The following is a 22,338-nucleotide window of genomic DNA, read 5'->3' on the forward strand; positions in this document are numbered from 1 at the left end:
ACATAATATATTCATCAATTAAATTCCCCAAAATTAATTTGAAGGTGGGTCACTCACCTTGTGCACGTATCTCAATCAAGATCCTCCGCAGGATCGACTCCGCTACTTGCACGTGCACCTAAAACATCCACAGTACCAAAACCACAAATATTAATATTTTATTCGGGTAATCCCCAAATGGGTACCCGAGGAGCGAACACCAAACGATAACTAAAATTTACGAATGATATACCGAATCGAAGCTCGAGTGATGCTAATCACAGATCCGGTCTTAATTTCTGATGATCGTACCCGACGGGGTCGGAATTTTATCGGGAAGCTTTTCGGGTTTCGGCTCCGCAATTCTCCCAAACCGTCGCGAATTGGTGGAAACGGAAGTCGGATTTGGGTTCAGGAGGTCGAACACTGCGGACTGGAGCTGGCCGGAATTTTCAGGGTACTCGCCGGAACAGTACTTTCCGGCGGCCGCCACGTCACCGGCAACCGTCGCCGGAACAGTAATTTCCGACGGTGGCCGTTTGCTGTGAAATTTTGCAGATTTGTAGATCGTGAGGAGAGCAATCCAACGGGACCGACGGTGAGCAAAACGGAGGTCGGACGGCGGAGAAATCACCGTTTGAAGATTTTCGACCCCTCGCCGGAAAACGCTCCGATCCCGGCGCGTCGGTGGTCCGATGGTCGTGATTTTTGGTGGGTAGGCCGGACTTGAGGAGAGGATCAAGGCTGTCAGGCGCGTGTACTGTTTATAGGCCGGAATAGTGCCGATTCGCGGTGGCCGGCGGTGGAGGGGAAAAATCGCCGCCAAACTTCGGACGTCCGATCCGGGCGCGTCCGGCGGCCGTTCGCCGTGAAATTTGGAGGTTTTGCCGGAAATGAGGTGGGCAAGCTTTCTGTCCGGCGCGTGTACAGTAACTCGGCCGGAACAGTGACAAAATCCGGTGGCCGGCGGTGGCTCTTTCTCTCTCCTCTCTCTCTTTCTCTCTCTTCTCTCTCTTTCTCTCTCTTCCCCGAGTGTTTTAACAAATAAAACCCCTGCATGACACTGTTCATGCCACGTGGACCAATCAGAAACTGACACGTGGCATTTCACTGTTCACCGACCCAAAAAAAATATTAAAATAATACGGTATCCGGTAAACTTCAAACGTCCATAACTTTTTAACCGGATGTCCGTTTTGAGCGTGCCGCTAGTCTGTGAACTCGTATCGACGAGCACTTCACAACCATGCATGAGTCAAAGCTCAATTCCCCATAAACAAAAAGTCAACTCCGGCACCCCTTGGACAGTTTGGACCGCAACTTGTTTCGTCCATAACTTTCAAACCGTAGCTCCGTTTTCGACGTGCTACTAGTCTACGAACTCAGGGCGTCATGCACTTCGCCACGGTGCCCTAGTCATCTCGAAATTCCCACCGAGTCAAAAAGTCAACTTTGACCCCTTCGGTCAACGGTCAACGGTCAACCTCGGTCAACGTGCACGGATTCCGGTGCGAATCGGGACGGGGTGTTACAGAAGTCTTTTGATATTCCAAAATTAATCTTATTTTGTTAAAAAAAAAGTAGATTGAGATATTTTGTATATTGAATATTTTTGTAAGAAACATAAATTGCATTAATTATTTTTTCCTTCTCCTTTTATTTTCATTAAACAAAAATTATTATTAATATTTTTTGTTTCATTCCTTTACATTTATTAATCATCCAAACAATAATTGTTAATAAATATTTCTCTTCCTTTTCTTTCCTTTATTTTCCTCATCAAGCTTATCCTCTCTTTTTCTTTCCTCCCTTTAATCCAAATATGGTCAAATATAGTGTTGCTATATGTTTCCTGTTCCCGTACACATTTATTTATATATTTAGGAAATAAGGATTGCATTAAGCCAAAAGAAACTTCAAATGGAGGATTACAAATCACAGACTCATCCGATAGCCTTTATAATTTATATTGGTTACCTGATTGTTAAAACGTGTATCATATCGTGTATCGTTTTCACAAAAAAAAATGTATCGTATATCTTAAGATATGATTTAAAATTTAATTTTTATTAAGACATAATATATATATATATATATACACTAAAAGTTTTTAACATACCATATAAATATATATATATATATATATATATATATATATATATATATATATATAAAAGGTAATAATTTAAATGATATAATCATATAAGCAAGAAAAGAGACAATAAGTAAGGCCAAGGAAATTTAAGAATAAAAACTACCAAGGGAACATAAGAATATTATAATGATACCCCATCCCAGACCTACATCGCCACATCCCAAATTTAAAAGGTAGTAAATATAGAACAGTAAATAGGCATTGACGAAGAAAACGAGGTTGCATAATTCTTCTCATCTTTACGAAAGTGGAAAATAAAGGAAATAGAAGATAATAGGTAGGTGCGGGTGTCCAAAACAAATAGAAACCCCTGGAAAATACATGAAAGTGGGAAAATGAAGAAGAAACAAAGAAAGACAGAACAGAAATTAAAAGATGGAGAACCAAGAACTAAACTTATCATTGTTGCTGTTGGGAGTGATTTTCCGGTGATTCAGTGATTTCTGTGTTTGATTGTCTCCTACTTTGTATCGGTAGTATAAAAAATGTAACGCTTCTATATCGTTCAGATACAGTGAAATTTCCTATAAGGCATATGGTGTGTACCAATTTTGCTTCGAGACAATAAGTATAATATGTATTGTATCGTGATTGGCTATATATTTTTTTTTTAAATAAAGGAAAAAAAAAAAAAGGTCATTTAAGAGAGTTTTCACGTTCGTTGCATCCACCATCAAGTCAGCAAGTCTTGTTTGTCAATAAGGCATTCTAATGGATGGTCTAGCTCTCTAGAAGCTTCAAACCTAGAAGGATTTGAAAAACGTGGTGCCGTGTGCTCTGTCTACTTGGTTGGATGGACCATAAAGTGACAGCCAATCAAGATGGGGTAGTAGAATTTCTTTTTCTTTGATGCCATCTTTATTCCATCCATCATATTTCTAAATAAATTAAAATTTTTTTTTGTTAATTGCAGATAATATTAGTTCGTTTTTATTCGAAAAAGAAAATAAAATTTTTTTTTTCTTAGAAGGTGCAATGATAAAGCATTTTTCAAATAATTTCAAATAAATTAAGATATTTTTTTTAGTGACAGATTCGTCAATATAGATAGAATGTTATAATTTCTATATTTTCGATCAGCGTTTTTATTTCATCTATCATAATTCCAAATAAATTAAAATTTTTTTTGGTCAATTGGAGATAATATTAGTTTATTTTTGTTTGGAAAAGAAAATAAAGGTCTTCTTATCTTGGAAGGTGCAATGCAATGACAAAATATCTTTCAAATAATTCCAAATAAATTAAGACCTTTTTTTTTTCCCCCAATTGGAGTTAATGTCGGTTTGTTTTTGTTTGCCATTTAAATGTTTTTTCATAACCAAAAAAAAGACAGAGCCATAAAGGGTTACATATATGTGGTCTCACTGCTGAACTTAACAATTCTATATTAGTTTAACAGTTTCTTTTGTAGTTTCGTTTTGGGACATATTTTGAATATAATTTGTGACCCAGAAATTTCCAAATATTGATGAGGACACATTTTTGTTGTTACTTTCAGCCAACTTTCATTCTTCTCAAGAGGACCATTACTTTCCATTCCAATACGCTCTCCTTTAACTACTAGCAGCTAATTAAATTAACTAAGCAAATTAAAGAACACGCAAATAAATAGAAAAGTACATAATTTATTTTTTTTATTAACATCCAATTAAGTTCTCTTTTTATTTATTTGCCCAAAAAAACAAGGAGAAAGAGAGTAAAAAAAAAGAAAAAAAAGGGGTCTTTCTTTTTTATTTCTTGGAAGGTGCAATGCAACAATAAAAGCTGTTTCCAAATAAATTAAAAAAATAATTTTTTTCTTGAGAAATTTTAATATGAACGTCAAATTCATAGTGCATTAGCTCGGCCTAAAGAGTCTTTTACATTTTTTTTTTTTGTTTTTTCAAAAAAAGTCATTTTCGTTATAACTAGTATATGTGCACTTTTCATTGTTACCGCTATATGTTGACTAAAATTAAAAATAAATAAAAATAACGTTGACGTGGCTTGACTTTTCATTATTACAAGAATATGTTGACTAAAAGTAAAAATAAAGTTAACGCGGTTAAACCCCTTTGTAAGTCTCTTGCTCTCCTCCAACCAGGAAACACATCGTTTTGGGTATTGGTGAGTCATGATCAGCTGGCTGTCGGAGAAACAACAGAAGAGTGCGATACGGCATCTGAGAACCTACCTGCAGCAACGTCGTTGGGGAGGGCAGAGGTATGGGGAGCAGAGGCACATGTAGTTACTAGTTAGCCCCAAGACCAAGCCTCCATTCAATTTGTTACTAATTTGCTTGTGGATATGCAGGTTGTAAACATGAATGCTTCTTATTCCTCTTCTTTTTCTCAAGAAAAGAATGAAGCGTTTCTGAGTTTCAGAGGTAAGGAAACCCACAATTGTTTTACTGGATATCTTTATAATGTTTTATGTCAAAAGCATATTCTCACCTGCAAGGATGATGAGAACAAGCTAAGGTAGAGGATGTAGAGGTGGAGAGATTAGAGATGGGAAGCGTTCAAGGATTAGTTACAGAGCCATACCGAGCAGCCTTAGAAGGAGATTGGGAAAGAATGAAAAGGTTCTATGAAGAAAACAGAGAAGCAGTGTTTTATCCTCTCACAGTCACTAATGACACCGCATTTCATATAGCTGTTTACAGTAGCACTAAGAGCCCGCTTAAAGAATTGATTCACATTGTGCCAAACCCGCCAATTGCTAGAGCCGACGATAAGAAAAACACACCTCTTCATGAGGCTGGCGCTATTGGAAATATTGAAGCAGCTCAAGTGTTGATGCGTTGGTCTCCAGAGCAGCTTGAGGCTAGAAATGCTTTAGGAGAAACTCCAATGTTTAGAGCTGCTGCATTTGCAATATGCATATTCAGCGCATCAGAGATGATAATACCTCCATTCTTCAAAGTGCCATCCATGGCCAACACTTCGGTCTCTCTCTCTTTCAAACTAGCTTTTAATCTCAAACTGAAGATTTTTTTTTTTTTTTTTTTTTCCTTGTGTGTTGGTCCAAAGGTAAATAGGAAGTATCATAAAATTTTTTATTACTCTGCCACAATGATCATAGTACGCTGCATGTTAAGATCGAAATGCTTCTTTTAATTTCTATCTTCTAAAGTATATGCATTAACTACATGATCTTCTTAATCTGAGCTTTTTTATTTGCCTTTTCTCTTGTATTTCTTTAGGGCCATCTCTTGAACCCCATGGTGTGTTCTAGATATAGTCCCAGAATTTCTTGACTCGAAGCCAGGATCTCATGTGGGTGTGAAGGGTCCACCATTGAACCAAACTCTCTAGTTATTTCTTATGAGTTGGATAACTGTATATTTACTTGATAAGGCTAAGTGTATATGTAGTTGTGTAGCACAAATTAATAGCATCCAAATTTCTACCAAAACCAAAGGTCAAGATTCCATTATGTGGCTACAGCTATTCGAAACCCCATTGAGTTTTTCCATCATCGATGGGTTGTGCTTCAGGCATGGGAAAGTATGGATGCCAATTCTCCTCATTTCCACTAATATCACTTTTCCTACGCAATGCCTTTCAGCATTAGCTAGGCCTTAAAAACTCCAAAGTTTAATTAGGTCTCTCTGCCCCCTTCTTTGCTTTCTCTATTAAAGTCTAGATAAACAAAAAACTTTTTAATTTCTATCTTCATAACAAAGTTGTTCTTTCTTTTCTGTATAGGAATTTCTATTTTCATTTTAAAAGAAAATGCTCTTACCCAAAATAACTTTTGTGGTAGGGATGCTTCCCTTCAAATTCTATATTCTACATTCTACGTATATGTTAATGTTTAGAAATTAATATGTATGTATTGTAGTATATGTTGAATTAATAAAATAAATAATATATAGGATTTGAAAACGGAAACAGCATTATGGTTATTTAAAAATGATGAAATATTGAAAGATCTCTCGGACAATAAAGGTAGATCATGTCTTCAGCTATTGACAAACATGCCATCGGCTTTCAAAAGTGGATACCCCATGGACAAATTTGAATTATTTATCTATTCCTGTAAGTATAAAGCTTATAATAATTCTTTTTTTATGTTTTAATATTTTAGTTATACATTGCATTTTTTAAAAAATAATAATAATTAATCTAAATTTTTCTGATCTTTTATATTTATATATAATAGGTTTTCCAAATAATGAATACAATGATGATAAATGTGATCAAATGAATTTGGGTCACCGCAACGACTTGGAAAGTGGATGGGGTAAAATTCACCTGCATCCATCTTGCTCTTTAAGCTTCAATAGAGGTAATTACTGAAAAGCAGGCATATTGCCACACATGGTTATTATTTTTAATAAAAAATTTATTTATACTTTTTTTATTTTTTATTTGTTATTATTCTACTTAAACTTCATACTTTTAAAAAATTATTTTTTTTAATTTTTTAAATTTATAAAAATAGATTCATCTGTCAGGACCCGTCCAAGATTCCTCCCCGGAACCCTAGACAAACCCTGATCCCAGGGAAATACCACCGAACCTTCCAACGGAAAATCCAGCAGCACCTCCCCTAAGGGTAGGACTAACCAAAAATTACCTGCACTGAAAACACACTTCTATGTTCATCCCCTTGATTCCACAAATTTACAGCACTTTAAAGAATAACAGCAACCCAGTGCATAAATAATAACTACATGTCCAATACAGTATACAGAGCATTATACAAATAAATGTGCAATTTATACAATGACCGATAAAGAAGTAATACAGGATGGAGAGGAAAAGGGAAGAAATACTTCTTGGACTTTCGGCAACAAACTGAGACGTCGGGCTCGCCTCGGACGATCAACATCTCCCAACCTGGACCTAGGGGAACGGAATTTAAAAATATGAGATGCTAATCATCTCAGTGAGTGACCCTATCTACTGTACACCTTTAATATTAATAGTATACCAAATAAAGGGATTTAATTAATCAATACCGAACAATTAAATAAATAAATAAATAAACAATTGAGGTAACAATTTCTCTCAAAACCCTCACTATTCACTCCGTTGGAAATGTTCCCCTTTTAAAACATTTTCACAAAACCCAATATTCGTACCTCCCGAAAACCCAGGGATCAAATAATTTAATAAACAACAAATAAATAAATACCCCAAATATAAATAAAATGTAATAAATTATAATAAATAACTTTTGAACACTTTTGGGATTTGAAACTTTATCTGAAAATTTACACTTGACGCACCACACCATATACCGGTGATGCCCTCCGATACCCAGCGTCCTGAGCACCGACTGGCAGGGAGATTAAAGAGAGAAACTTGCAAACGGCACTTCGGCGTCCCGACACTACCGCTGCTGAAACCGTCATCCCGGCCAAGGAGGGGGGCGGCTGTGTGCACTATATAAGACTTGCCTGTCCACGGTCCAATGGCAACTCACGGGAGACATAATACTTGCGCGCTAAACCACATATATATATACCAGAACACCAATACTGTATGAATGCGTCAAAAAAATAATTATTTAATCAACCGTACCGTTCTTTCCAAAATTACCGTGGAAAATATATTAAATCTTCACGCTTACCATCCCACATATTTTCATTTAAGAAACCGGTACGAAACATCGATAACAAGTAAAATAATAATTTTTCTCGTAATACGAGGTTCAACAACTAAAATACCAAGGGCATAATTATAAAAATTAAACTACCACTTTAAACAAATATTTTCACAAAATATTCAAACCAATTATGCCCAAAAATAATATAAAATCCAGACACAATTAATTACTGAAAATATTTGCTCATGTGTAATAAATACCATTTAATCACAATAAAATAATAATCAAGAATTCCTTAATGACCCCAAAATTCCATTTAGCACCAATGGGTAAATATATATAAAATAATATTTTTCCCGATTATATTTAAAGTACACCACATGAGCATAACTACAGATATCAAATTAACACGACATAAATATAATTAATTACCCCAAAAATATTTTCAAAGGTGGGTCACTCACCTAGAGCACGCAATTAATCCAAGATCCACCATGGGATTAATTCCATGACTCACCCGTGCTCCTAGAACAAAATTCACACACAGTCAAATAAATTAATATTTTATTCGGGTAAATAATATCCTGTACCCGGGGGATTAAACACAAACGTTAACCAAAATGGTCGAATAATATACTGAATCGAAGCTTGTGGAACGATGATCGCATTACCGGTCTCCATCGACCCCAATTCCGCCGGAGGTGGCCGGAATTTGGCCGGAAAGCTTCGGCCGGGATTCAATTCCTCGTATCTCGCAAACCACTTCGAATTTTGGAGATTGGAGGCAATATTTGGACTCAGTGGATCCAAAATAGGGGGAGAGGGTGGCAATTTGGACTGGGCTGGCCGGAATACACAAGAAAAGAGGAAAGAGAAATTTTTCCCGCCGGCGGCTTCTCCGGCCCGATCGGGGCGCGTCTGGCGGCCGGTGACCGTGAAACTTTGCGGCCGAGCTCACTTGCTCCCTCCGCTCATCACTGGTCGGGGCGTGTGGGCAATGGGTGGCCGGAATTAAAAATACGGTGAGGCCGAGAGGGAGAAAGGAAAGGAAAGGAGGAAGAAAAGAAGAAGAAGGAAGAAGAAGAAGAAGAAGGAGAAGAAGAACAGGAACGGCCCCGTGGCCTTTTTTCCCACACGGGGAAAAGAAAAAAAAGAAAAAAAAAGAAAAGAAAAAGAAATAAAGGAAATAAAATAAAATAAAAATAATTAAATAATATTTAAAATAATATTATACATAAAATAACAATAAAATAATTTGGTATTAAACATGGTTGACATGTGGCATCTCAACATGGTGACACATGGTCACATTCATTAAGTCACACGTGGCACATCGTTACACGTTTAAAAATAATATTAAAATAATACAGTATTTGAAAAACTCTACAGGTCCATAACTTCCAAACCACATGTCCAAATCGGACGTGCAGCTAGTCTACGGACTCGTATTGGCAAACACTTTACAACCATGCATGAGTCAAAGCTCAACTTTGCATGAATAAAAAGTCAACTCCGGCACCCATTGGACAGTTTGGACCTCAACTTGTTTTGCTCATAACTTTCAAACCGTAGCTCCGTTTTCAATGTGCTACTAGTCTACGAACTCGTGACAACGTGTACTTTGTAACGGTACCTCAGTCAATCTAGAATTCCAACCGGAATAAAAAGTCAACTTTTGACCCCTTTCGGTCAACGGTCAAAGTCAAAGTCAAAGTCAAAGTCAACGGTCAACCTCCGTCAACGTGCAAAAATTCTGACATGGTTCGGGACGGGGTGTTACACATCTATCTATTTTTATCAATTTTTACTAAATAAATTTTAACATTTAAACAACAAAATTATTTATGTATAATATTATACAATTATAAAATATTAATTTTAAAAAAATAAATAAATCTGTTTTGATAAATAAAAAATTAATAATATTTTTTTAAAAAACTAATAACAAAATTAAAAAGATATAAATGAAATTTGTTTTTATTCTTTTATATATCAAAGGGTCAACTTACATTTACAACCCTTAAGTGTGCTTACTTATTGCTCCGATGATTTTAAAAATTCATCCAAAAAGAAAAAAAAAAGACCCAAGCCGTTAATTCTGATCCGTTACTTCTAACAGTATTTACACATATTATTATAATTAGAAAGACAAAAAGAAGGAAAAAAAATATATATATATATCCTTTAGTTTATACTATAAGCGAGAAGGGCTCCCAAGTTTTGGTCATATTTTACTGTTCAAAATGGTTCCAAAACGACTACTTTTCGTGCGTTTTGGCTTTTCTTTTCTCTGTTTTTTACTTTTTTTTTTTTTTTTTTTACAATTTCATTTATCCAAATCTATTCTTTTTTTGTTTCATTTTACAATAGTATGCCAAGGATAAAAACATCGTTAAAAACCTATACATAATAGTTTTCTTTTCTTTGTTTTTTACTTTTTTTTTTTTTTTTTTTACAATTTCATTTATCCAAATCTATCCTTTTTTTGTTTCATTTTACAATAGTATGCCAAGGATAAAAACATCGTTAAAAACCTATACATAATAGCCGATGATTTTACATAAAAAAGTCAGATTTTTTCCTTTTTCAACGACTGAATTCCAAAAACCATCGCTAAAAATTTATTTTTTATTTTTTATTTTTTTATTTTTAGTTCTTGCTGCCAAAACGAGAACAAATTGAAGATCTAAGAAGAGAAAAAGAGTCAGCAGTGGACAAATGAAAGAAAGGGATAGGATATGATTATTTTCAGGTAAATTATCACATTTAGTTATTTATTTATTTTGATATCTATTTGCAAATATTATGGATTTTTCCTTTAGTCTATACTATAAGCGAGAAGGGCTCCCAAGTTTTGGTCATGTTTTACTGTTCAAAATGGTTCCAAAACGACTACTTTTCGTGCGTTTTGGCTTTTCTTTTCTCTGTTTTTTACTTTTTTTTTTTTTTTACAATTTCATTTATCCAAATCTATTCTTTTTTTGTTTCATTTTACAATAGTATGCCAAGGATAAAAACATCGTTAAAAACCTATACATAATAGTTTTCTTTTCTTTGTTTTTTACTTTTTTTTTTTTTTTTACAATTTCATTTATCTAAATCTATCCTTTTTTTGTTTCATTTTACAATAGTATGCCAAGGATAAAAACATTGTTAAAAACCTATACATAATAGCCGATGATTTTACATAAAAAAGTCAGATTTTTTCCTTTTTCAACGACTGAATTCCAAAAACCATCGCTAAAAATTTATTTATTTTTTTATTTTTTTATTTTTAGTTCTTGCTGCCAAAACGAGAACAAATTGAAGATCTAAGAAGAGAAAAAGAGTCAGCAGTGGACAAATGAAAGAAAGGGATAGGATATGATTATTTCAGGTAAATTATCACATTTAGTTATTTATTTATTTTGATATCTATTTGCAAATATTATGGATTTTTATTATAAATTATCTATTTTGAAAATAATAATTATAATAATTAGTATAAAACAATCTATGATTAATAACACTAACATTATTACATATCAATACACGTGCAAAGCACGTGGGATACTGATTTGATCCAATATGTATAAAAAAATAAATGTAAAATGAAGAAATAATTTATGTTTTGATGTGTATATAAATATGTGCATACAATATATATATATATATATATAAATATGATTTTCAAAGTAAATTAAAAAAAATAAATTTATTAAATAAATTTCTGTTAGTTCGGCCAGACACAACTTAGCTCGGCCAGAAATATTAAATAAATTTCTGTTAAATAGGCTGGACTATTTTATTAATAAATAATGGATTGGACTTACTCCAACTATTGATTTGCATTAGCCTTTTATCTTTTATCTATTACGTTAATTAAAATCCTTGAATGTTCCATCACATATTGATCTTCAACAGTTGCCATACTGGTGAGATCCACATTTTATGCTTCTTTTTTTATTTTGCCATACAGGTGTCAGAGGTTGTGGTATGGCATGCATTATGGTTATGATGACTTATAGTATGGTAAGGATAGAGTTGGTGTACTTTATACAAAATTTTGGACTTCATTATTGTACTTCAGAAAAGACTTTGCCTTACCATGTAAGTAAAGATTTTGATTTATAATATTTTAAAGCCTATTTCCTTGGTTTTCAGTATTTAAATGCCATTGGCTTTTTTTCTTTTCTATTTTTTTTTTTGTTTTCAGCTTTTCTCTCCCCCTACTCTCTTTATCAGTAACCTGAGGATTGTGTTATTCACTACAAAATTGGTAACTTTAATTTGTTCCATTCCTTTGTCTTATTACTTAATTTCCTCATGCATTTCAATTCTTTTGTGAGTTCATGAATTTCATTGTCCATGGATCTTTACATTTTTCATTGCTTTTGTGTGCACATGCATATGATTTATATTTCAGTTCTTCACCCAATATCACATAGTGATATATGAAAAACCAACATGTATTTATGTTGGGGAAAAAAAAAAACAGTAAAAAAAAAAAACAGAAAAAAGAAAAAGTAGTAGGAGAGCATGCAATCCCACAAGAGATCGTGATGGTCATTGTTTTTTTTCTCTCAGTCTAAAAAATAAATAAATAGTCAATGACTATGTCATCTATAATTTGGTTTATTTGATTCATAGTGATTTCATTTTATGTTTTTCTAAAATATAATATAGTAAAATGGTTAGAGAAGTAAAGCTAATCAAGGATATTCAAGCTCAACAAAGAGGTTGGACAGTAAAAGTGGTGGTTATTGAGAAAGCAATGCCACGAGTTTCTAAATCAAGTCCAAACAAATATCAAAGGTTAATCTTAGCTGATGAAGAAGTAAGTTTGTTTTGATAATATATTTATTTTGTATAATTTGTTTCATATATAACTCAATTTTAAGTCTCTTGTTTTTCTTATACAGGGTAATAAGATCCAAGCCACAATATATGGTGGAGACATCCACATCTTCTGAGACACACTCATAATTGGGAAAAATTATTATATTTCTAATGCTTGGGTTAAAGAAATTGGTGCACAATATCAGATTGTTCAAAATAATTTGCAATGGACTATAAATGGTCGAACCATTGTGGAAGAAGTGACTGGAGATTCAGAGATAATTGTGCCTGCTGTTTACAACTTTGTTCCGTTCTCACGACTACACACTTATATTGATTCTCTATCCCACGTCGGTATGTTTGTCTATATAGTCAATTTGTTCAGCTATATTTTATAACTTTTCATTTATATTTAATTCATCATGTGGACAAATTTCTAATGATCTATAACATTTTAATTAACTTTTGAATTTGTTTATCATCAGATGTGATTGGAATAGCGATTGAAATCAAGCCAAAAAAGGAGATAATCACGAATGATGGCTTAGAGATTGTCCAAGAGATGACTTTGATGAATGATAAGTAAGTACTCCAAAAAAATAAAAATAATTATTAATTATTAAATAAGTTAATAAACATTTTTCTGAATTTTGATTTTAATTTTATGGACAGTATGGATACTGTGATGCTCACCATGTGGAACCAATTTGTGAACAATGAATGTACTCAAATTTTGAATATTATGAATAGAAAACCAATCATAATTGGATGTCGACTAAAAGTTAGCTCATATAATGGTATGTTTCCTTAATGACTACACTACAATTGATGTTATTTTTGAACAATTTTTATGTAATTAAAATAGTCAGCAATTTTCTAAATTAGTTTTTATTAATTCAATTTTTTACATGCATATTTGTATTATTTATATCATCATACAGGTATCTCGCTTTCAACCAAATCCTCCAGTTCATTTGTTATTGAACTGGAGATACCACAAGCAGCTGCTTTATCAATTTGGTAAACTAATATTGGAGTTTAAATTTAGAACAATTTTTCTTGTATAAAAAATAAAAATAGCAATAATTAATTTGAGCAATTACAGGTATAATGCTAATGCTGAAAAAGCCATGGACATAATATGTGGAAGGATTGGTCTTGAGACAAAGTCACTGTCTACACTTCCTTCTGCTGAGGACATCATTACCATTAAGATGATAGATAATCAACTTAATACGGTAAATTTCTTGACTATTATTTTGTTTATAATTATTAACAACTATAATATTAAGATATGTTTGTACTTTTCATTATGTAAACAGAGGAGAAGCTTTTGGATTAATGGTCACATCAAAGTGACAAATTTGATTCAACCTTTTTGGTACTTAAGCTGTGAAAAATGCATAAAAGCAACTGGATATGAATTTGAACAGAGGTTTAACTGCTTGTATTGCAGACATGATCAAGTTAAAGCTATGCCAAGGTATGCATACAAATATTTGTTGTTATTATTATTATTATTATTGTTATTATCGTCCAATTATGCAATCATCATTATATGATTGTAACTTACAACTACTGGGTTTTTTTCCCCATTAAAAACACACTAATTAATTATGCATGAAAAATTTATAATCAATGATATTATATTTTTCATCTCACGTGTGAAACATAAGATAAAGCTTTGATCTAAATGAATAGGACAAGAATAGAACAGAAAAAAGATATGATTATACCTTGCACTGATCGATTTGTACATTTGTTGAGCCCCATAGCAATCACCCCATTCTACAACTTTTGCTCATTTATCAATATGCTGCATTTAAAAGTAAAAACAAGCTACATTATGATTGAGGATCGTGCTTGCTAGTCAAAATAATAAGATTTGTTGCAAGAAAAACTCCACTGTCTTTTGAGTATTTTCGGATATTTAGTTGCCATAATAATTGAGATCCACAAAAATTAATAATTGAAATTAATCATCATTATTTGAAACTCAAAAATCAAACTCAAACAGAGATCGTGTTTAAGGATTGCAACACAAAACAAAGAAAAATAAGAAAATGAGCCATCTTTTATGTTAAGCATGTTCATTAGGAATTTTTATTTATAGTTTAGTAAGCAAAATATAGAACTCCATAAATTTTTGTTCTCTAAATACTTAGCTTATCTTTGTCATATAGATTATTACTTCATCTACATTATTACTTCATCAACTTTTGTTGTAATCCATTAGGTTAATGCCTCAATCTTTGCCTCTACTCTCTCCATCCAGTGCCACTTCAATTTTGTATAATATGAAATACTTTATTCAATTATTGTATAAGACATTTCATATTATTTATTTTATGATTAATTATAACCTCTAATTGGTAATTCTTCTTTTATTCAGGTGCCGAGTCATTGTTGATTTGATAGATGAGTCTTCATCATTGAGTGCTACATTCTTCGGAAATCAAGCTGAAAAATTTCTTGGTTGCACTGCATATGAGTTGATGAATAAATCTAATGGGGTAACATAATTCTTTTCATATGTGTTTGTGGAAATGACTGGTTAGTTTTAACTTGTTCTTTGAAAAAACATATATAAATGATGTAAATGCTTATGTGAGTACTAACTGTGAATCTTTCTTTTTTTTAGGATTCTGTTAAAGATATTGAAAAAATTGCCACATTATCTAGTAGTCATAAGCTTCTAATTCAAGTTAAAGCATCTAAACATGAATATCCTGATATTACAAGATGGAAATACACAATCCTTTCTGTTTGTGATACTATTTCAAAAGAAATCAACACATTAACACAAACAGATACTTCAAATGATGCTGAAGTTAGTCAAGTTTTAGAAATTGTTGAAGAGAAAAGTGGAAAATCATTAGGCATAACTGAATTGAGAGGTATGAACATGTTTGATACATTATATCCTAAGTGAAATTACATGAGCTTTTATTTAATGTTCTAATGCATATATATTGCAACTTTCAAAATCAGATATATCTGGAAGTGTTGACAATGCTAAGATAGAGCAAATGAGCAATGAAGATAAAGTCCTAGCTGATTTGGTTTCAAAGCCTACTGCAAGAAACAATACAATAAAGAAACTAAAGCTGATGATTTCCAAAAGTGCAGGTGAGGCAGATCCAATAGCGCTGAATCTTGAAAGTTCTCATTTACAATTTGGTGAAGGGAGTAGGAAGCAGTTTGCCGAGCTTAAAGACAATGCTTAATTCGTTATCATGGGAACCATCTTTTTGTTAATGTGGACATGATAGATTACTATCAGTTCATAAGTAGATTATTATCAGTCTTTTGTGAATTTATAGCATATTTAGACTATACTGTGATAGTTACACTAATATTATTATTTTGTACATTGCAAAATGTAATAGAAATTGATTTAGGTATAACCTAATACATTTCTATTAAATCTTGAAATTTATCTTAGGAAGATAGCAATGATGCTAAGATAGATTCATCTATGACACAAGTATTTTATGACAATTTTTCGTTTAAGGAAAGTAAAATAGTAATTATGAGTTTTTATGATTGTACTTATATTTCCTATGATCATTTTTTATTTTTTGTGTTTCTTTTAGTTAATATATAAATCCATGAATAAATTAAATTTCATGATAATGGACTAGAATCAAAATAAATTTTTTATGTTTTCATTAGTTTTAAAATTAATTTATTCTCACTAAATATCTAAAACATCTCAATATTGATATGTGTATAAAAAACAAATAAAATTGAAAGGATGAAGCTAGAATCTATTTATGAACAATAATGGTTTTTGCTTTTTCAGATTTTTTGCTTTTCTAGATTTTCTGTTCATCTAAGAGTTGGTGATGCAACCTTGCTGCCTTTATCTAGAAAGTAATTCATTCTCAAAAGGGCGTGTCCATACCTGAAGATAAAAGACTTGTTTTAAGTGTTCAAGTGGTGGAGGCTGATACATCGGACACCCATACATTGGATATTTTATATCAGACACCCATGTCTCGGACACAACTTAGCTCGGACAGACATCGGTTAGCTCGGCCAGACACAACTTAGCTCGGACAGACATCAGTTAGCTCAGCCAAACACAACTTAGCTCGGCCAGACATAAGTTAGCTCGGCCAGAAACAACTTAGCTCGGACAGACATCAGTTAGCTCGGCCAGACATCAGTTAGCTCGGCCAGACATCAGTTAGCTTGGCCAGACACAAATTAGCTTGGCCAAACACAACTTAGCTCGGCCAGACATCAGTTAGCTCGGCCAGACATCAGTTAGCTCGGCCAGACATAACTTAGCTCGGCCAGACACAACTTAGCTCGGCCAGACATCAGTTAGCTCGGCCAGACACAACTTAGCTCAGCCAGACATCAGTTAGCTCGGCCAGACACAACTTAGCTCGGCCAGACACAACTTAGCTCGGACAGACATCAGTTAGCTCGGCCAGACACAACTTAGCTCAGCCAGACATCAGTTAGCTCGGCCAGAGAGTTAGCTCGGTCAGACACAACTTAGCTCAGACAGACATCAATTAGCTCGGCCAGACATTAGTTAGCTCGGCCAGACACAACTTAGCTCGGCCAGACATAAGTTAGCTCGGCCAGACATCAGTTAGCTTGGCCAGACACAACTTAGCTCGGCCAGACATCAGTTAGCTCGGCCAGACACAACTTAGCTCGGCCAAACATCAGTTAGCTCGGCCAGACACAACTTAGCTAGGCCAGACATCAGTGAGCTAGGCCAGACATCAGTTAGCTCGGCCAGACACAACTTAGATCGGCCAGACATCAGTTAGCTCGGCCAGACACAACTTATCTCGGACAGACATCAGTTAGCTCGGCCAGACACAACTTAGCTCGGCCAGACATCAGTTAGCTCGGCCAGACACAACTTAGCTCGGATAGACATCAGTTAGCTCGGCCAGACACAACTTAACTCGGCCAGACACAACTTAGCTCGGACAGACATCAGTTAGTTCGGCCAGACACAACTTAGCTCGGTCAGACACAACTTAGCTCGGATAGACATCAGTTAGTTTTGATCCAATATGTATAAAAAAATAAATGTAAAATGAAGAAATAATTTATGTTTTGATTTGTATATAAATATGTGCATACAATATATATATATATATATATATATATATGATTTTCAAAGTAAATTAAAAAAAATAAATATTTTTGTTGAATATTTTATCATATGTGAGATGTAGTAAATTTTTTCACTTTAAATATTAAATAAATTTCTGTTAAATGGACTGGACTTTTTTGTAAATAAATAATGGATTGGACTTACTCCAACTATTGCTTTGCATTAGCCTTTTATCTTTTATCTATTACGTTAATTAAAATCCTTGAATGTTCCATCACATATTTGATCTTCAACAGTTGCCATACTGGTGAGATCCACATTTTATGCTGCTTTTTTTATTTTGCCATACAGGTGTCAGGGGTTGTGGTATGGCATGCATTATGGTTATGATGACTTACAGTATGGTAAGGATAGAGTTGGTGTATTTTATACAAAATTCTGGACTTCATTATTGTACTTCAGAAAGGACTTTGACTTACCATGTAAGTAAAGATTTTGATTTATAATATTTTAAAGCCTATTTCCTTGGTTTTCAGTATTTAAATGCCATTGGCTTTTTTTCTTTTCTATTTTTTTTTTGTTTTCAGCTTTTCTCTCCTCCTACTCTCTTTATCAGTGACGACAAAGAACCTGAGAATTGTGTTATTCAGGTATTTATACATTTGGCCTCACTTTTTAGGTGTTTTTTTTTTTAAATAAAGAATTAGCAAGTGTGGTTTTCTTTAAATAAAAAATAGAAATTTTTTTTCTTTGCTGATGTCTCTATAAACATTTTGTTTTTTAGGTGTTCGTTGTTGCTATAGCTTAAATTTGGCCTCACTTTTGTTTATTAGAGAGTTTGGTAAGCTTGTATATATTTTCAGTTCTAATTTATCATTGATAGGTGAGAGTATGGAAAAACAAAAACAAGATCAACAAAAATATGATAGTATGTCAAATGCTAAAAGAGAAGAAAAAAATAAAAAACGAAGAGAGAAAAGGCTATTACATAATGAATTACTAAACATAAATGTTAGACGAGACCATTTATTTTTGAAAACTTCATTTGTTGAATGGCACAGTAATAACATTGGAAATACATCTGAAGCAATGATAGGTGTTGATGAAGGAAGAAGAAAAGAAGATAATTTAGGAATAGAAAACACCTATTCTAAAAAGAGCAAGATAAATGGTATGCATATAAAAGATAATGATAATTTAGTAATAGTTAATAAGAAGGAAGAACAATTAAGAAAAAGAAGAGAAAGATATGCAAAAAAATCGAAAGGGAAAAAAAACTAATTAATAAGCAACAAACCAAAGAAGGAAATGCACATAATGAAGTGTTAAAAATTATATATTTAGGATCTTCATCAAATCAGGTTGGTATTAATGATGCAGAAAATTTACCCATTGGATATGTAACTAAGAGTGGCATAGTTAATGCACATTTGAAAAATCAAATTGAAAATGAGTCATTAATATCTAATAAAGGAACAAGTGTTTGTAAGAAAATAAAGCAACGAAAAAACATTTTGAAAGAAATAGTTAGTAGTGTGCATGTTCTATCAAATCCTACATTTTGTAATCATTGCAATGCTAAAATATTACAATATGAACCCAAGGGATTTTGTTGTTCAAATGGAGAAGTTTTATTGGTTCATAATAAAATGCCTATTGAGTTGTATGAATTATTTACTTTAGATGCTAAAGAAGCAAAAGAATTTAGAAAATATGTTAGAACCTACAATAATACATTTGCTTTCACTTCTTTTGGTGTCAAATATGATAAACAACTTTGTATGAGAAATAAAGGTATTTACACTTTTCGTGTACAAGGACAGGTCTATCATTACATAAATGAATTGTTACCTATGGATAAGTAACCATCATATCTACAATTATATTTTTACGACACTGAACATGAGTTAGAAAATCATCTTCGCTGTTCTAATTCAATGAATTTAATGTTGCCACAAAAAATAACCAAAATTCTTTCTGTGAATCCTTATGTAAAGTTTTTTCGAAGCTTGAAAGATATTGAAAATTTACAAAATTATTCTATTCATATCAAATCTGATGTCGGATTAGATCAGAGAGTGTATAATCTTCCCACTGCATCTCAAGTAACTGCTATATGGATAGAAGATATGAATTCTGAAAATAGAAATCGTGAAATTGTTGTGTATAATCAAGCTGGATATAGTCATAAAATAGAATACTATTTTGGTTGTTATGATGCATTACAATATCCTTTGATATTTCCTTTTGGAGATGCTGGTTGGCATCAAGGAATAAAAAAAATTAACAAAAAAAAAAGACAATCATATTGTGAAGGTCAATTTTTGACCAATGTGACTGAAATGGATTCTATTGTAGACATGCTTGATAAGGAAACAGAAGGTGTATTTTTTTTTTTTTTAAACAACAGAATTTATGTATGTATATATATTTTCAATAGTCCTGCTAACTTATCTTCTTTGCAATTTTTCTATAGTGATGGGAATGAAGAAGAAAAGAAATAGCGTTTCATGTCGTGAGTATTATTCTTATAAGTTGCAAATTATATCACTAAATGATTCGATGATTTTGCATATAGGACGTCTTTTGCAACAATTTGTTGTAGATATGTATGTAAAATTAGAAACTTATAGGCTTGATTATTTTAGAAAAAATCAAACTGAGATTCGTGCTGAATTGTATCAAGGAATTATGGATAGTGTTGATGTTGGAGAACCTAGGGGCATAAAAGTTGGTCGAAGAATTATATTGCCTTCTACTTTTATCGGTGGTCCTAGAGATATGCGTAGAAGGTATATGGATGCAATGACTTTAGTTCAAATATTTGGAAAGCCAGATATTTTCCTTACTATGACATGCAATCCAAATTGGATAGAAATTAAACAAGAATTGATAAAAAATGAGGAAGCACAAAATAGACCAGATTTAGTTTCACGTGTGTTTAGAGCTAAATTAGAAGAGTTGAAGAAAGATCTTTTTAAAGATGAAATTTTTGGTCCAGTAGCTGCACATGTACATGTAATTGAATTTTAAAAAAGAGGTTTACCACATGCTCATATATTAATCATTTTAAAATCTAATTCAAAGTTACTATGTCCCGATATATTTGATAAGATTGTATGTGCTGAAATACCAAATAAGAATGATAATTTACATTTATTTTCTGCTGTAAAAAAACACATGATGCATGGACCTTGTGGAAAATTTAATCCTAAAAACATATGTATGAAAAAAGATGGTACTTGTAAAAATAAATTTCCTATGTCATTTACATCAAAAACTGTTTTAGGGAAAAATTCTTTTCCATTGTATAGAAGACGTGATGATGGTTGTAAAGTTAAGGTTAGAGGATCTGTTCTAGATAATCGATGGGTGGTTCCTTACAATCCTTATCTGCTTGCAAAGTTTGACTGCCACATAAATGTTGAAATATGTTCTACAATAAAGGCTGTTAAATATTTATATAAATATATATACAAAGGACATGATAAAGTTGCAATGAATATAAAGTCATTTAAAAATGATGAAGATATTGATGAAATACATAGTTTTCAGTCTGCTAGATGGATATCACCGCCTGAAGCGATGTGGAGAATTTATGGCTTTTCTTTAAATGAAATGCATCCACATGTAATGACATTACAAATTCATTTGGAAAATAAGCAAATGATGAGTTTCAAGAATTCTGTTAATTTACAATCTGTTGTGAATAATGATTTCTTTGCAAAAACTATGCTTACTGAATATTTTGTTATGAATCGTGTAAATGTAAACAGTAGACAATTATTATATAGGGAGTTTCCTACACATTATGTTTGGTCCTCCCAATTTAAAACTTGGAATATACGCAAACGGTGTGATGTTGTTGGTAGAATTGTAAATATGAATCCATTTGATCATGAGAGGTATTATCTAAGATTATTATTAAATCATGTTAGGGGAGCCACATCTTTTGATGATCTTAAATGTGTAAATGGTGTTCAATGCTTATCATATCATGATGCAGCTTTGTTGCATGGTCTATTAGAATCTGATAATAGTTTTGAGTTATGCTTGGAGGAAGCATCTTTGTACCAAATGCCTTATAGTTTACGAAGGTTGTTTGCTATTTTATTAGTATATTGTAGTCCAAGTAATCAGAGAGATTTATGGATTAAATATGAGAAAGCATTATCTGATGATTTTAAATATTTAAATTATAGTGATAGAGTTAAAAGATCAAAACTTTTAGGACATATTAACATTATCCTGGAATCAATGGGAAAAACTTTAGCTGATTATGATCTTTTGGAATTTGACATTGATGACAATGATATTCATGATGATAATAGAGAAATTAGTGAGGAATTATCGATTGTTATAAATGATGATGATATTGCATGTGCACAATCTTTAAATATTGAACAAAAATATGCATACGAACAAATATTAGATAAAGTGTTCTCTAAAGTACCTGGTTTGTTTTTCATTGATGGCCCTGGTGGAAGTGGAAAAACTTTCTTATATAAAACAATTCTTGCTGCTGTTAGATCAAAAGGTTTAATTGCCCTTGCTACAGCATCTTCAGGAGTTGCAGCTTCCATTTTACCTGGTGGAAGAACAGCTCATTCCAGGTTTAAAATACCTTTAGTGATGGAAGAACATAATACATGTCATGTTAGTAAACAATCAGGATTAGCGAAACTTATGAAAGATGCAAGTTTAATAGTATGGGATGAAGCTCCGATGGTAAAAAAGGAAGCAATTGAATCATTAGATA

At 32.6% G+C, this 22,338-nt stretch overlaps 1 protein-coding gene across 1 annotated transcript; it reads left to right on the top strand.

Moving 5' to 3' along the window:
• The first annotated feature begins 12,346 nt into the window (after positions 1 to 12,346).
• LOC132803973 (replication protein A 70 kDa DNA-binding subunit D-like) lies at positions 12,347 to 15,012 on the top strand. Its single transcript, XM_060817843.1, has 6 exons — positions 12,347 to 12,844; positions 12,976 to 13,072; positions 13,163 to 13,287; positions 13,432 to 13,510; positions 13,596 to 13,973; positions 14,883 to 15,012. Exons 2-6 carry the CDS (start codon positions 13,053 to 13,055, stop codon positions 15,010 to 15,012), a joined length of 732 nt encoding a protein of 243 aa, XP_060673826.1. The 5' UTR covers positions 12,347 to 12,844; positions 12,976 to 13,052.
• The last annotated feature ends 7,326 nt before the right edge of the window (positions 15,013 to 22,338 follow it).

Source organism: Ziziphus jujuba, chromosome 6 (assembly GCF_031755915.1).
Source record: "Ziziphus jujuba cultivar Dongzao chromosome 6, ASM3175591v1".
Taxonomy (NCBI): domain Eukaryota; kingdom Viridiplantae; phylum Streptophyta; class Magnoliopsida; order Rosales; family Rhamnaceae; genus Ziziphus; species Ziziphus jujuba.